This window comes from Diospyros lotus, chromosome 13 (assembly GCF_014633365.1).
Source record: "Diospyros lotus cultivar Yz01 chromosome 13, ASM1463336v1, whole genome shotgun sequence".
Classification (NCBI taxonomy): Eukaryota; Viridiplantae; Streptophyta; class Magnoliopsida; order Ericales; family Ebenaceae; genus Diospyros; species Diospyros lotus.
The window spans coordinates 38,452,017-38,467,184 of NC_068350.1; the positions used below are offsets into that span (position 1 = coordinate 38,452,017).

The 15,168-nt window shown below is 38.7% G+C and overlaps 1 protein-coding gene across 2 annotated transcripts; it reads right to left on the reverse strand.

The window, feature by feature from the left end:
* Nucleotides 1–4,820: 4,820 nt before the first annotated feature.
* On the reverse strand, nucleotides 4,821–8,209 carry LOC127788962 (FT-interacting protein 3-like). Of its 2 annotated transcripts, none has more exons than XM_052317682.1 (2): nucleotides 8,020–8,209; nucleotides 4,821–7,775 (listed from the first exon to the last, which is right to left on the reverse strand). In XM_052317682.1, the coding sequence occupies exon 2, from the start codon at nucleotides 7,455–7,457 to the stop codon at nucleotides 5,127–5,129; it is 2,331 nt and encodes a 776-aa protein (XP_052173642.1). In that variant the 5' UTR covers nucleotides 7,458–7,775; nucleotides 8,020–8,209; the 3' UTR covers nucleotides 4,821–5,126. The 2 variants fall into 2 exon arrangements, with proteins under 2 accessions (XP_052173642.1, XP_052173643.1); XM_052317683.1 differs by lacking the exon at nucleotides 8,020–8,209 and adding an exon at nucleotides 7,854–7,989.
* Nucleotides 8,210–15,168: the final 6,959 nt, after the last annotated feature.

Genomic DNA, 15,168 nt, shown 5'->3' on the forward strand with positions numbered 1-15,168 from the left:
GCGTTCAAAAGCTTGAAATACCGCAATATCGTGAATTTAATTCTATCTCCGTACAAGACTATATAATCTCTTTGGTCTATCCTAGGGGTGAAGCCCTGAGTTTCACCTTGTAATGAATGTGTTAATACACCTAAACTGAGTTAAGGTAGGTAGGATGTGAGTTTTAGAGAGGGTGGGACCATCCAAATCAAATGCTAATGCTTTATAGCTGTGATTGGGGATCTCTTAAGTTTCCTACGTTATATATAAAAAAAAAAAAAAAAAAAGAGCTTCATTCACATACATGGAAATTTACAGAATTCCAGACTTAACTTGTCATGCCATCAAAAACTGAGATCAGAAAACCAAACTGAGAACATGCTCAAAAACGAATATCACAGATTGGGGCAGAACATGCAAAACATCTCCATGTAAACAAAGCCCTCAAAATAGACTGAATGCAACACCAAATACACGATCAAAATAAAGGTAAAAATAACATTACCTACATACCTAATGGTCCAAACACAGATGACGCAACCCAGAGAGCACGATGGAAGGACGGTTGTATGAATGCCGATGATTCAAATGACGGGCATTGAATGAAAAGGAGAGAAGAAAGCACTGACTGAGATGGAAAAGCATGGGAGAGCAAGAGATAGAACTGTGTTGTGTTGTGCAAAATACATAACCGCGCACACACGCTGATACCACTGATGACCTTTTCAACCCAACAACAGAGATATAATCGGATATAATCGGTACTGAAAATAAACACAAATAGCAAACATGCAAAAACAGAAAGTAAAGGACACAGAGATTTTACCGTAGTTCACCCAAATGGACAACATCCACGTTGAGCTCCGGTGAAAAGAGCTCACTACATTATATGAGAAATAAATATTACACCCACAGAAGAAGCTCACAAAACATTATGTACAATACTGATTTGATAAACAAAATCGCCCAAAATCACTAATACAGATTAGGGCACAACCATCAAACTAGAAAGAAAATCACACATACACAAACTTTGTATAGAGCTTTATTAACCAAAACGAGGGAAGCCACAAGGCTACCTCAAACGACAAACACCCGAAGGACTTCTTCCTTTCCTTTCTCTCTCTGATCCTCGGCCTTACCTTCTTCTTTCTGTCAATGGCGGATCAGGCCTTACCTTCTTCTTTCTGTCAATGGCGGAATCAAGGTATATCAAATGCTGCTTCAAATCCCGAGAGAGAGATAAATAACTATCTTGGACGGGTGAGATGAGGCAGCATAAAGCAAGATAGAGGGTTGGGATCAAATCGTGCAACACGATATTTCTTAGCACGGAAGGCTCAATTAGGCGCGCCATCTGGAATGCATGGATGGTTGCCACGTGGCCATCCATCGGGTGCCAAAAGGCAGCCCGAGGTTGCCTCCATAACCCTCCAACTCCTGCACTAAAACGGTGCCGCTTTGATGCTTCACACATAAACAACAAAGTGAAAATACAAACCTGAGGGAATGGAGAAAATATATATATATATATATATATAGGCGCCAGGAAGGGGGATGCATTTCCAGCTTTTAGGGAGGGTTTTGCATTCTCGAGGTCTATAAACCCTGGGAATACTGACACTAAAGCAACCACGCCACCTAAGAACATTCCAGAGTTTACATTTCTCCTTTCCCGGGTTTGCAAACCCCAAATATTGAGATGCTTTTCCCGAAATTTGTGACAAACACCAAAAGACCCTTTTTCCTTGTACTGATCCAAGTCCCACAACTTGAATAAAACCAACTTTAGACTCAATTCTCATTCACACTTCAGGCTCGTTTAGGTCAAAAATACTTCCCCGGAATACTTTAGGCCCGCCCAATATATATTCTTTCAAACACCTTTTGGCCCATAGAGGCCCAACATGCCTTTTTCTTAAATCCCTACAATTATCTAGTCATCAAATCTGAGAACGAGTAAAAGGCCATTTGGCAAACCTGAAGAGAATCTTTAGATGAAGATGAACCTCGTTGGTATGTTTCAGATGTGTCAATAGAGGTGTTTATCGGCCAAGCTTGTTCGAGTTGTGTATAAACCCAAACCTGAACTAATCATAACCAAATCTAAAATTTTGACCCAAAACTAACCTAGCTTACAAAGCCAAACTAACTCAACTCAATTAAATTCGAGTTTGATCAAGTTAGGCCTCCATTCAAACATTTTGGTGTCATTTGTCACTAAGAGGGAGCCAGTGATCAAACTCCTGGGCGTCGAAGAGATGAGGAAGAATAGAATAGGAAGGATAGAGAATCAGGAGATTACTGCAGAAGAAGGAAACTCATTCCTTTCGTATGTCACTCAATACACATCAATTTACATCCCTTTATACATCCCTGATGCAACAACCTCCTGAAATGTCATGTACGAGGAAACTACTTTCTTTCGCTAATTAACAACTAATTTAATTTATCAGCTAATTTTACTTGAATTATCCTAACTGCCAGCAACTCAGCTTTGTGCTGCTTCCACCCCTACTCCAGCCACCATCCCTAGCACTTGCTATTTTAGATACCTTCCAGGAAGTCTTCTCACACTCCTTGCTCTTGGTGCAATGGATGATTTTTCAATCTTCACTGTCAATATACTCTCTATCAGCAATTGGTCTTTTTTCAGAAATTTGTGAGGACCAATCATCATCCCCATCATCGAAATTAATCATGTCCTCATACTTTAGATCAGGATGTAGTTCAACAAATTGCAAATAATCTTCTCAGGTGGCTTCCTCTAAAGGCAAGCCCTTCCATTGCACCAAAATTTGTTTCCTTTCCTTGTTACCTTGCAGCAATTGTTGAGAGCCAAGGATGGCCAGGGTTTTGATCAAGGGTCTGTTGTCATGATCAGAAGAGGGAAAAGGATAGAACTGGTGAGGCATCAATAGACCCTTTGAGTGGCTTCCACAAGGATACATGAAATACAGGGCGGATTTTACTAGTTACAGGTAGCTAGAATTTATAGGCTGCAGATTCCAGGTATCTGATAGGGCCCAGAATACCTTGGACTGAGCTTAGGGTGGAGTCTAGGGGGCTAGAGAATGTCAGCTATAGGGTGGCAGTAGTTTGACCTATAACCCATCTTCCTACCTTATAGCTAATGTCCCGCCTGTATTTGTCATGTTGTGGCTTCATCTTTTCTTGGGCATGTTGTAGATTCAATTTTAATTTCTGGAGCAGTTCAGTTCTGAATTACAAGTCACGTTCCACTGGTGAACTAGCAGACACACAATCCGGAAACCTTGGGGGTTCTCTACCATATAATGCTCATAAAGGGATCATGCCTATAGAAGAATTGTTTGGCAGAAGGGGTAGTTTATCTTATTTTTTAATATCAACTAACAAAGGGAAATTCTATTCACAACCCACAAATTTGCTCTCCACAGCCCACACCCCCGCCAAATTCTTCAATAATTTTGAAATTCCTATTTTACCCCCACAGCCCACTCTCTCCTCCGACCACCGCCGGCCGCCGCCTCACCTCTCTTTCTCTCCCACACCATATACACACATACATATATATACACACGCATGGCGGCCATGGCTTCCGACCCACTGCCATTGCTAGGTTGGCCATGGCAACCGACCCACCGCCATCAAGGGCTCTCTCTCTGACGATCGCGAGGTGGGTCGGCAATGGCGATCGACCCACCGCCATTGCAAAGGTGGGTCCGCATGGCGGCCGACCTACCCACCACGATTGGGGTGAGTGGTCGGGAACCCTCATGTTCCCTGACCCCCATGGGATCCGGAGAATCGCCGACCCCCGGGGTTTGGGTTTCTCCAACCCTCGAACCCCGGTATTTGGGGGTTTCTCAAACCCCCAAATACTTCCCCCCGGCGACGCTGGTGACATCGCAACCACGCTGGTGGCAGCCAAGATCGCATCGACCCATGCCCATAGGAGGCTCTCGGAACCCCCCCCCCCCCCTCGATCGCGTTGGGTTGACCGCCATGGTGGACCCACCTTGGCAATGGTGGTGGGTCGACAGCCATGGCCGCCACGCGCGTGTATATATATATATATATATGTATGTATGTATGTATGTGTTTGTATATGTATGTGTGTATATGGTGCGGGAGAGAAAGAGAGAGGCGAGGCGGCGGCCGGCAATCAGGGTGGTCAAAGGAGAGTGGGATGTGGGGGTAAAATAGGAATTTCAAAATTATTGAAGAATTTGGCGGGTGTGGGCTGTGGAGAGAAAATTTGGGGGCTGCGAATAGAATTTCCTACTAACAAAAGATCTGCTTGACACACCTCTGGTTCAACCAAAAGTGTATTCACGTGAATCAAAGATCTATAATTAAAAAGCATGAAAAAAATCCCATAGATGGGGATGTTAATAAAGGTTAGCAACATTATATAAAAATCAGGAGCACAAGAATCAAGGAATCATTTCATTGAAAGGGATAGCACTACTAGAAGTAGTACTGCAACCATTCCATCAAAAAAGTTAGAACTACTAGATTTATGATGGTAGTAGCAGTGGAAAAATCATACATATGGGCATGCCATGAGGGTTAGCAATGTTACGTACAAACCCAGCTACAAAAGAATCAAGGAATCATTCCATCAAAAGGGATAGCACTATTTGGGTAAAGCTTAGTAAAGTAGCAAAAAGCTATAGAAACATATGGTTTCTAGCAATACCAAGCCACCACAGAATCCCAGCAGTAGTAATAGTAAATTGCTATAGGAACATATAATTGGTATAAGCAGTACCAAGCCACCAAGGAATCCAAGCAGCAGTATTAGAAAAAAGCTATAGAAACATATAATTGGTATCTAGCAGTACGAAGCCACAAAAAAATCCAAGCAGTAAATTGAGCATGATAAATTTAAACCCACATCACAGCCTACAAAATACAAATCCGAGATTCATAGGGTTACCAAAGTCATCAATGAAACAGGAACCCTTCAAGGAAAAAATATACAAATCCACAAGATCTCCTAGGTTCAGAGGCACAGGATAAAATCATACCAGCGACTAATATTCAACCACCCCTTGGAAAGAAGCAGACAAGCTCCATCAGCATATACATATTCTTGACAGAAAGAGCAGGAAAACAATATGACACCATTTTAGGGGGATGGTTGTGAAAACTGGCTTTGCTCATAACATGGAGTCAGTTCTAGCTGGTAGCCTCCTGAAAAAATTGAGGGGCACTGAGGGAAGCTTATGACGGAACCTTGGGTGTCTTAATGCATAAAAACCTATAAGAAGGGCCACAACTTGGAACGGTGTAACATAGAGAACTATGGCAGCAACCAAGCAGAAAATCACAAACAGAGCAGTCGCTCTCGGGTCCCTCCAGCTCAGCAACGACTGCAGCCTCTCCCCTTGGGTGGCCAAATCACCCACCACCGTCTGAATCCTCCCTGCAATACTTCTCAGACGATCATACCTCATCCTCACCATATCATTAGGACGGGAAGTTGGAAATGTGTCAAATTCTTCATCCAGTTCGTCAGGATGTGCACCGTCCGCACAGGAGAGACGAGTGTCCATGTGTGGAGGATGCCTTGGTCTCCATCTGTAGTACCACACCCCGATCAGGAAGAGGTAGAGGAAAATGGTGGGTAAAATCAGTTCTGGGTACAGCACCAGTATTAGAAATAAGATGTTAATGAGAACTGTGGTGATCGGGTTCTTCCAGTTACATATCTGATCAAACCATTTTCCCACAGCAATTAAACCACTCAAAACTCCCATAATTCTGAAGAAATTGGCCTTGCTTCTTCTCATGCTCCACATGTGGGAACCAACATCCAGCATATACTCCACCACCTCTTTCCTCAATGGTGGCTCAGCACGACTTAGTCTCATGGACACAATCTGCGTGGCCTGGTGCCTCAAGCTATCGAGCTGGCTGACTGTCAGTGGATGAAGATAGTGCATTTTTGGCAACAGTGGATGAGAGTACATATGCATCATATTCAGGAGAGAGGAGCACGAGAATCTCACAGCCAAATGAATTTCACCAGTCTTCTTCACTCCAGAGGGGTGTAAAACCAAAAGCGGATAGGAATGGGTGTAAACCCTATCAGTTTCAAGGGTAGAAAGACGAATTCTTACCTTTCCAATCCTAGAATCCTTTGCCCCTCCGGGCTTATCTCCCCCATGCAAGTGGCCGTTGTCAAATACCCCAATGGTAACAACAGTGCATGGATCAAAAACCTCCCAGGTGTATTGCTCATTCCATTTGGGAGTAAAGCTATCAATGATTGTCCTTGTACGAACCCACTTCTGCCCATATTTGGCAACACAATAAGCATCAGTTGATGCCCGGCCATCTATTGTCTTCATAGGTGTCAACCCATGAGCATTTAGAATCCCCAATTCCAGAACCCCAATGCTGGGCTTCCACAACTGTTTTGCTGTAGGCCTCAGATCACTACTGTGGTGAGTTGATTCATCCAGAACATGATAACCGCCTTCCAAACAGATCCTCATATGAATCCTGCTGGCAAACTTAACTTCCTTCTTCTTCTCACCCTCCACAATAACATGCTTCTCAAGATTATACCACTTGGAGTACAGAGGCCTATGAACATGATCTAGCCTCCTCTCCACAGACTGTAAAGGAATTGCACACCTGCCCAGAACTTCTTCCTTGTTTGGTGCAAGTCTATCTTCCACGCTTAAAATCAAGGGTTCCTCAAATGGTTCTGCTGCTACAAACATCAAATCCTCATTCCACTTTGGATTGATGCTCTTACTCATAGAGATTCGAGTTCTCAAAGCCTGATGCCCAAGTATAGCCTTCACAAAAACTTCAGGGAACCTGCTCCTGTCGCTTGGCAGCAAGTCCTGAGCTTCAATGACATTGACCCTCAGATACCACAGCTTAGGTGAAAGATACACCTTTGACCGCATGTTTGCAAGACCATCAGCACCACTAACTGCTGCAGCATCCGAATGCCAAGCTTCAGAAAATGCTTCATCAGCTTGAGTACCCCACCAAACTGCCAACATCAGCTCTCCCTTAACTTTCATCCCATTCCTCTCTTCCAATCTATACCACTGTGGTGCTAGAGGACTGTCGGGAGGTACCCGTTTTGGGACCTCACTGAGCTCAAACCACACCCGACCAATAAAATCATCTTTGACCACATCCTTATCCTTGACTGTGACCTCAAGGACCGAAGCTTGAATCCGGTCTTTGGAGAAAGCAAACACCTGGTTCCATTCCGGGTTTGTTTTTTTCTCAAAATGCCTAGTTGTACCCTTGTAATTTCCAAGCTTAACTTCGACATACGGATCACAGCTACCAGTAAGATCTTTTGCAGGCAAATCCTTTGCCTTGACAACCCGAACATAGAGATATTGCATCTGCTCGACCAGATCATAAGTGGCTGTGAGCTTATCCCCGGTGACCTTCCCACCGCCAAGATGGGGTTTGGTCTCCTTCAGAGAAAAATCTTCGTGAGGAGGTTTCTGCATTTTCTGGGTTCAGAAAAGACCAATACCAAAACTACGAAATGGAGTTTCAGCCGAACAACTAGCAGAAGCAGAAGTTTAAAACATCAAAATTTCCCAGCTAAGCAATTTCAATTCAAAAAAGCTCCGGATAGTAAGCAGTAAGGAGCTTGGATTGACAAGTCGAAACGCTGAAAGATAGAAAACGCAAGAGGCAACTAAAACCTAGTCCTTGAAACAACGAAGAACTCAACAACATAGAAAATGATAAACGAACTCGATAGCCATCACCAAGAAACCGATAAAGCGTCTTCCACACCTTCAGATCTGAATACGCACAACCTGGAAAACAGAATCCGGTCAGCAAAAATCCTTAAAATCTGATAACAAAATCTACGACCGCTAAAAGCAGAACCGTACTCAGACAAGTTCATAAACCCTAGACACGAGCATCGCCGAGTACGGATGAGAAAACTCAGCCTCCTACCAGTTCATTTACATAAACAGCGATAACTCTGTGAATATACACGCGGATATACCTGAAAACACAGATATACATATACAGAGAGAGAGAGTGGAGATATACCTGAGGGAGAGATGAAGATTCATTCAAGTTGGAAATGAATGATGAGGTTTTGCCTTTTCCTTTTCTGAGTGAGAGAGAGAGAGAGACGAATATGTAAGCAGACGCTCAACCCTACCCACCGCTGCTTTTTCCCCCTCTCTCCTCTCTCTCTCTGTCTCTCTCTGTCTTCTGTTGCTGGGCCGTGAAATCCGGGTCACGGTGCGAGAATTTGGTCGGATCCCTCCCGCGCGTGAATGCCATCACTCGCTCCACACACGTGCCGTAAGCATCTTATTTGAGTCATGCTATTTGTAGAAGATATGTTAGATAAACACTTACAGAATAATTAAAATATTTATCTTATCCATGTAATAAATAACTCAAATGTTTAATGTCATCTCTCTCCCTTTCACACTAAGTAACATTTAAAAAATTTAGAGATAATTAAAAATAATTAATTTGAGTGAAAAAATACTTATTTATGATATTTTAAAGAAATAAAAAATTAAGATAATTAATTAAATTAATTAAAAATATTTATAAAAATAATAAAATAAAATATACTAAAAATAATAACAATAATAATAAATTAAATGAAATTAAATTTAATTTAATTAATTAATATGTTTATAAGTGAGTGACTGTGGGTATGTTGGAGATTAATTAATGTACAGTGGCCATTTCTTTTGTTCCAACTTTATTGTTGCTGATCAACTGAGCTGTCCAGGCAAGCACAGTGGCCATTTCTTGGTTCAAAAGGTGAAATCGCTCATCCCGAGCGCCCCCCACATCCAGCCAAACAGAACGTGAGAGGAGGTTAATCGTGGTGACTTAGCCGGACGTAGTGGCTAGACCCGGGCTCATCGCGCACAAGGAGCCCCATCTCACTTTGGAGAGAGGTACCCCACACTGCCGCTTGCGAGACTCGATCCTTAGTCTTGGTTTAAGATTCACCACGAAAGGCACTTTGTGCCCCCCTTCTTGACCAACTGGACTGCCCATGTGGGCTAAGTGGCCATTTCTTTTAAGTTGAAACATAAGAGAGAGAGAGAGAGTTTGGGAGGGATATAAAATATATATATATATATATATGTGTGTATGCATGTCCGTGGCCTTGTCTTGGCCATTTCTTTTTCTGGCTTAAAAGTCACTTGGATTGTGTGTAAAAAGAGAAATCTTAGGCAATTTAAAGGCTGAATTCGGCCTTCTTCAAGCCAGCGAATACAGAGGGAAAGAAAGAGAAATGAGAGAGGAAGAGGGGGGAACGCGGGCAGCTCAGAAAATAGGAAAAAATAAGGGGAAATGAGAGATTTGGGGATTATTCAAGTGTGAAAAGTGCTCAAATAAGTGAGTAAAATTAATATAAATATTATATATTTAAATTATGAATTTTATACGATTAAAATATACTATTTACACGGTTAGATCTGATTAACATAAGTCATAATTTTGTTACTTCCTATAAAATATTTTACTTCGCACTGGGAGCACAGAAGAGGCAAGAATCGATCAAATAAAGACAAACTCCTAACCCTTTCCTCATGTTCTTTATTTCCCGTGAGAGTCTTTGTGATTTCTTGTATTCTATTCCCTCCCTCACCGAGACTCGATTCCACATATTAATAATAATAATCCGCGTGGTAACCACTCTATGATTTATATTTTATTAATGAGTTTATTGTTAATAGAATGAGTTAAGCAATGATGTATAGGTGTCTTTTATTTCGACCATAACGAAGCTTCGTATCGCTCTGTTTTCCTTTGAGAATGATGTCGAACCCGTTGGAGCTAGGTTCTTAGAAGATTGAACTACGGTTTAATTGGGATATGTGAAGAGTCTTACTGGGGAAAAGTATAATGTGTGGTAACATGTATATTAAGATGGTTTCTTGTGTATGAGAAGAGATGAGAATGTGAATGACATAATGGGGTCTATGTTGTCATGAGTAAAGTGTGCGAAATAATGGGTTTAAGTGACTAAGTTTAATGTGTGTCTTAAGGGCATGGGGTACAAAGCCACTTACTGTCTACCGTTGGTCTTGGCAGTTGATGGCTGGATGTATGGGCGCCAGTCATCGACTGTTACGATAAGTGTTAAACGGGCCAAAAGAGCTAATACTGCCAGATTCTTGCCTTGGTTTGTGTATATCATGATGTGCGTGCTGCATAGGGCTTGGATTGCATTCACTGCTGGGACATGCTTTGTGTGTGATGGGATGTGTGGACATTTGCATGACCCGATTAGTCTAAGAGCTAACTTGGGTTTTTTAAGTGAGCCAGTGCATTTAGAGGCATATCACATGTGTGAATTCTTATGTGGGCGTAGCATGACCTGATGCTTGGTTTATGGGGGCCTTGTCATAACGTTTATGTTACAAAAGTCGTTGCATTTCTTATTTGTTGCACTGTATGGAGAGAATGTGTGGTTTTAAGTGTTGAGTATGGATGGTGGAAGTGGCCATGGTAAGACCTTGGGGTGAGACCCACAGTGATGTGGTCCACGATAAGACCGAGGGTTAGAGTCCCACGGCAACGGCAGGATAAAACAATATGATGACAGGAGAGAGCATGTTTGGAATAGTGATGATATGGTAGCCTATAAAAGGTTGCCAACAGGTTTGTATGTGGGACTTAGGTGCCATTGTATGGCTTATGTGGGCCCCAATGACCCTTTATGTGCAATTGATTTTATGTTATGCATTTAGAAGTAAGGCACGTATGGATCATGACACGGTATGGTCGCATTAGCATGAATTACATGGGATGTTGGTAAGAGTTCTATCCGTAACCAGTTGCCTTTTTTTCTAGAGCTTGCTGAGTCTCATGACTCACATTTGCTTTTCATCATTCCAGATAGAGGATAGCCGGAGTTGACAGGTACGCTCGAAAAAGTCGGGTCCAGATCGTTGAGTCGTGATAGCAAGTGCAGAGTGCTCCTGAGACTAAGTTCTGGGTGTCATTGTGCCTTTGTTAAGGTTAATGTTCATGTTTTGAGATTGACTTATGTTATGTAAGCCCAAGTGGGCCCAAGTGATGAATGGTTTTGTAAATATGATTATGAGATGTTATAATAAGGAAAGATTATGATTTAATAAGGGTTGTGTGTGAGGTATAGTTGTGTAATTGTTCGATATCATTTTAGTAATGACATTTTCACGGATCCTCTTGGTGCACGGGAGCTTTGGGAGGCGGGCCGTTACAGTTGGCCCCAAAGGTAAGGTGGCGGCGACGGCGACGGCAGCGACGAGGCAGCAAGGCGACCGAGACGACGCGATGAGACGGCCGAGGCGTCAAGGTGAGAAGACTGAGGCGACAGAAGTTGCAGCGGCAAGAGCAAGCAGAGGCGAAGAACGGCAACAGGTGAGGTTACAGTGGCAAGGGAAGGGGGGAGAGAGAGAAGGAGATAAACAAAATATATCGTGATTTATCATCCCTATAAGAATTATGTAAAGATGCTTATATGCAAATAGCATTTTCCATCTTATTTTTGAAGTGTAAATTACACTCTATGTCTGTCCGTTAGTTATGAATCATGATACACATGTGGTTTTGATATTTTTAAAATGTTAAAAAGATGAGAAAGATATTTTTAAGTTATTTTTATAATTTTATAAATATTTTAAAATTATTTTATAATATTAAAAATATGTTTTCAATTTAAAAATACATTTCTATCGAAAATATTTGAGACAAACTTTTTTTATCTCTAATTCAAAATTTTTAAATTTATTGTTTGTTTTTAAAAATAAATAAATTTTTAAATTTATTATTTGTATTATGTTTGATTTTTTTTAAATTTATTTTTTATTTTTAATTAATAAGTTATGGTTCATAGATAATAGAGTTTATGGCTATATTTATTTGAATGTATTACGAATTTTATATTTATTTTTTTAGTTAAATAATTATTTTATATAAAAAATTATATTTACAAAAAAAGATCCCTATATCTTTTTATTTATGTGTTTTTGTCACATTTATGTTTCTTTTCTTAAAAAAAAAAGTTATCATTCTATTTCTATTTCGCATCGTATCTTAATTCCGTTTCTATGCAACCTAATCTATTAGTCTTTTTTTTTAACAACTTTAATTGTATTTTTTTACATATGTTAAAATCTTAATATAACAAAAATATTGTCATATTTTCTTTCGCTCATTCTCTTCTACCTATATGGTAAATTACTAAAAATTTGACTATCTTTTGGTCTTTTTCTCTTTCTAATTCGACGATGATTTAGCCATTACTAAATTGAAGAAAAAGAAAAAAATTGATAAACTACTGAATTCTGGCTAATTAGTCAAATAGAATAGGGAGAATAAAAGGCGGAGAAGATAAAATAAGAAAATATTTTATATGTTAACAATTTTAACAATTATAGAACGAAAGTGTAAATAGAGTTGTAAAATCAAAAGAGGTTACTGTCAATCCTTAAAATTTAAGAGTGTGTTTTTATTTAGAGAATAATTAAAGTGTTTAGTGATAAAAAAATATATATTTTAGTTTTTAGCTCAATTTAACTCATATAAGTTGCTTCTCACAAGACTCGATCAGATTTATCTCATTTTACATATTAAATTCTTACAATTATTGCGAATCGTGATAAAAGTGCAAAATGCATCTAAATATAGGCACAAAGAACAAGAACAAATGTTTTGGATTTTGTGCCATTTTGAAAGACCAAAATTCTAATATGTCAATTCATATATGCTTTTTATCTACGATGATTCATCTTATAATAAGAGTATAACGTAGCTTTTTTCTGTAAGTATAGTTTATATTTTCATATAATTACATGATATATATGATTATTGGACTATTGTGAATGCCCGATGAGTTTCGCCATTTCACATACAACATTCTATTGCTATTATTATTGTTATTATTGTAAATTTGTAACTGTTGACGTTCTGAATCAGTCGATTGTGATTCATATACCTATAATGAATAAATAAATCGAAATATAAGGAAGAAGAATAAAATAGAACGAACACGTAAAATTTTTACGTGATTCGGCTATAATGATGTTTACTCCACAATTGTCTTCTGGTATTCCGACAGAGTAATAGTATGTTATTTTTTGTTGTCTTCTGCCCACAATAGTGTTTTTGACTCATATTTATAGTGAGAGGTATTTACAATTATATAAAATACAAAAATAGAAGAATGACATCATGGGGACAAGATGTCTTTATCAATTCCATAAAAACAGGAGTAGGACTCTGTATTACCAGAAATCTGGTTTGCATCAGATAAAATAGGTTGGTCCCTGCCTCCGATTAGTTAACAGCAATGTTGTTATGCGAGTTAGACAATTTGTTCGGCAAGTTGTACGGTTAGGCCAGCGAGTTAAAAGTATCGCTAGAAATTCGTTAGGTATATCACTAAGAGCTCGCTGAGAGCTTGTTTGGTTCCGCGATCTAAGTTCGGATTTCAACGACGTATGACCTTGTTTTAATGAGCTTGGGTCTATTGGAGTTTAGGCGATTGACCTGCCCTGCTGGGTCAAGTAGTGCGGGATATACCCATAACAATAGTAAGATATACCCATAACAATAGTAAGAAAGTGAAAATTACAAAAACTAATCACATCGTATATAAAAATTTAGTTTTTAACTCATTTTTTAAAAAGAAACATTTTTAGCCCTTTAAACAAATTAATTGCATTTTATAGTCACTTTACTAGTTTTGACCATGCCAACTAATTTTACAAATCTTTCTTTTTATTTAAACGTTTTGATTCTGTCAGTCTTGACCCTATCACATTATCAATTTAGGTACATTATCTGGAAAAAAAAAATGACTATAGAGTGTAATTAGTTTGTTTTAGTAGATAATTTTTTTTTTTTAGAGAAAGGGTTTAAAACAATTGTGTTTATTTTTTGGTTAATTATGAATTTTATTTGTAAACTCTAAATACATATTTGTAATGATCCGTCTCCTACTAGACTTGTTTTTTTCTTAAATAATTCATAGAAAACAATTTGCACAATACTAAGATGCTAGCTGCTCTTTCTTTCACACTCAACATCCAAATTAGATTTTGTCTAGCTAACAAATAAGGCTCGAGTAAACTTTTAGTCAACCAAAATTCATCTATAATGGACTTTTAATGCTATAAATACTAAGTAGTTAATATTTAAATCGCCTTCTAACACTATAAACACTAAATGATTAAGAATTAAGTCGAGTTTTAACGTTACATCACTAATACTCAACAACGAAGATAACATAACGCACAAATTAGTGGGCGGTGAAAATGAGATGGTTGAGATAATATATCTCTCCTTATTTTAAATCTCTTCCTAGAGATAAGAAATGATGAAATTGTAATTTTACTCTCAAGCCACAATCTAAGTTACATTTAAAAAAAAAAAAAAATCATAGTCTTAAAAGTAAACTCAAAAAGTCAATTGGGCTTCACAAATAGACCGAAAGGGATAGGGAAAGTTACAAGTCAATGCTTTACACATTGAACCCCAAAATGAAAAGCAAAGTGGTGTTGGTGTGGAGAGAATAAGAGCCCATGTGAGAACCCACTCCTTCCTTTTGTCTTTTGCTTTTGCTTTTTGATAACTAGGGTTAGGTTCCTAGGGTTTAAACTCCCAAAAGGTTCATTGTTTACCAACTTTAAAGGGTGTGTGGTCCAATGCCTTTCACTTCTTTTGTGCTTGTAGTAGTCACTCTCTTCCATGGCCATATCTCGAGTTATCATTGTGTTCTATTTTTATGAGGTTTCTTAAATTATATTTTGATTAAGATTGTTGTTTTATCTAATGAAATTAATTTAAAAAAAAGAAATGTGTCGGATCATCTTTATCTTATGATAATTTTAGATAAGAAATTAAGATAGATTTGAGAAATCTAATTTTCTTATAATTACGATTTGATACCTATAAATAAGTAATTCTAGTTCAGTAATTCATAAATCACTCCTAATAATCTATGAAAATAAATATCTAGATTATTGTGGTTGTGTGTCTCATGTGTTTTGTAGTTTCCTAAAGTTTCGATATATGGTACCACCAATTATTTGACGTCGTAAAATTAGTTTAGTTTAGGTAATGAATTATCTTTTTGTTGTGGAATAATCACAAGCTAAAATTATATTTTCTCTTGTACTTTTATTTTTTTTTGAGTGACCATTAGAATTTTTTGTTATTTTAATTAAA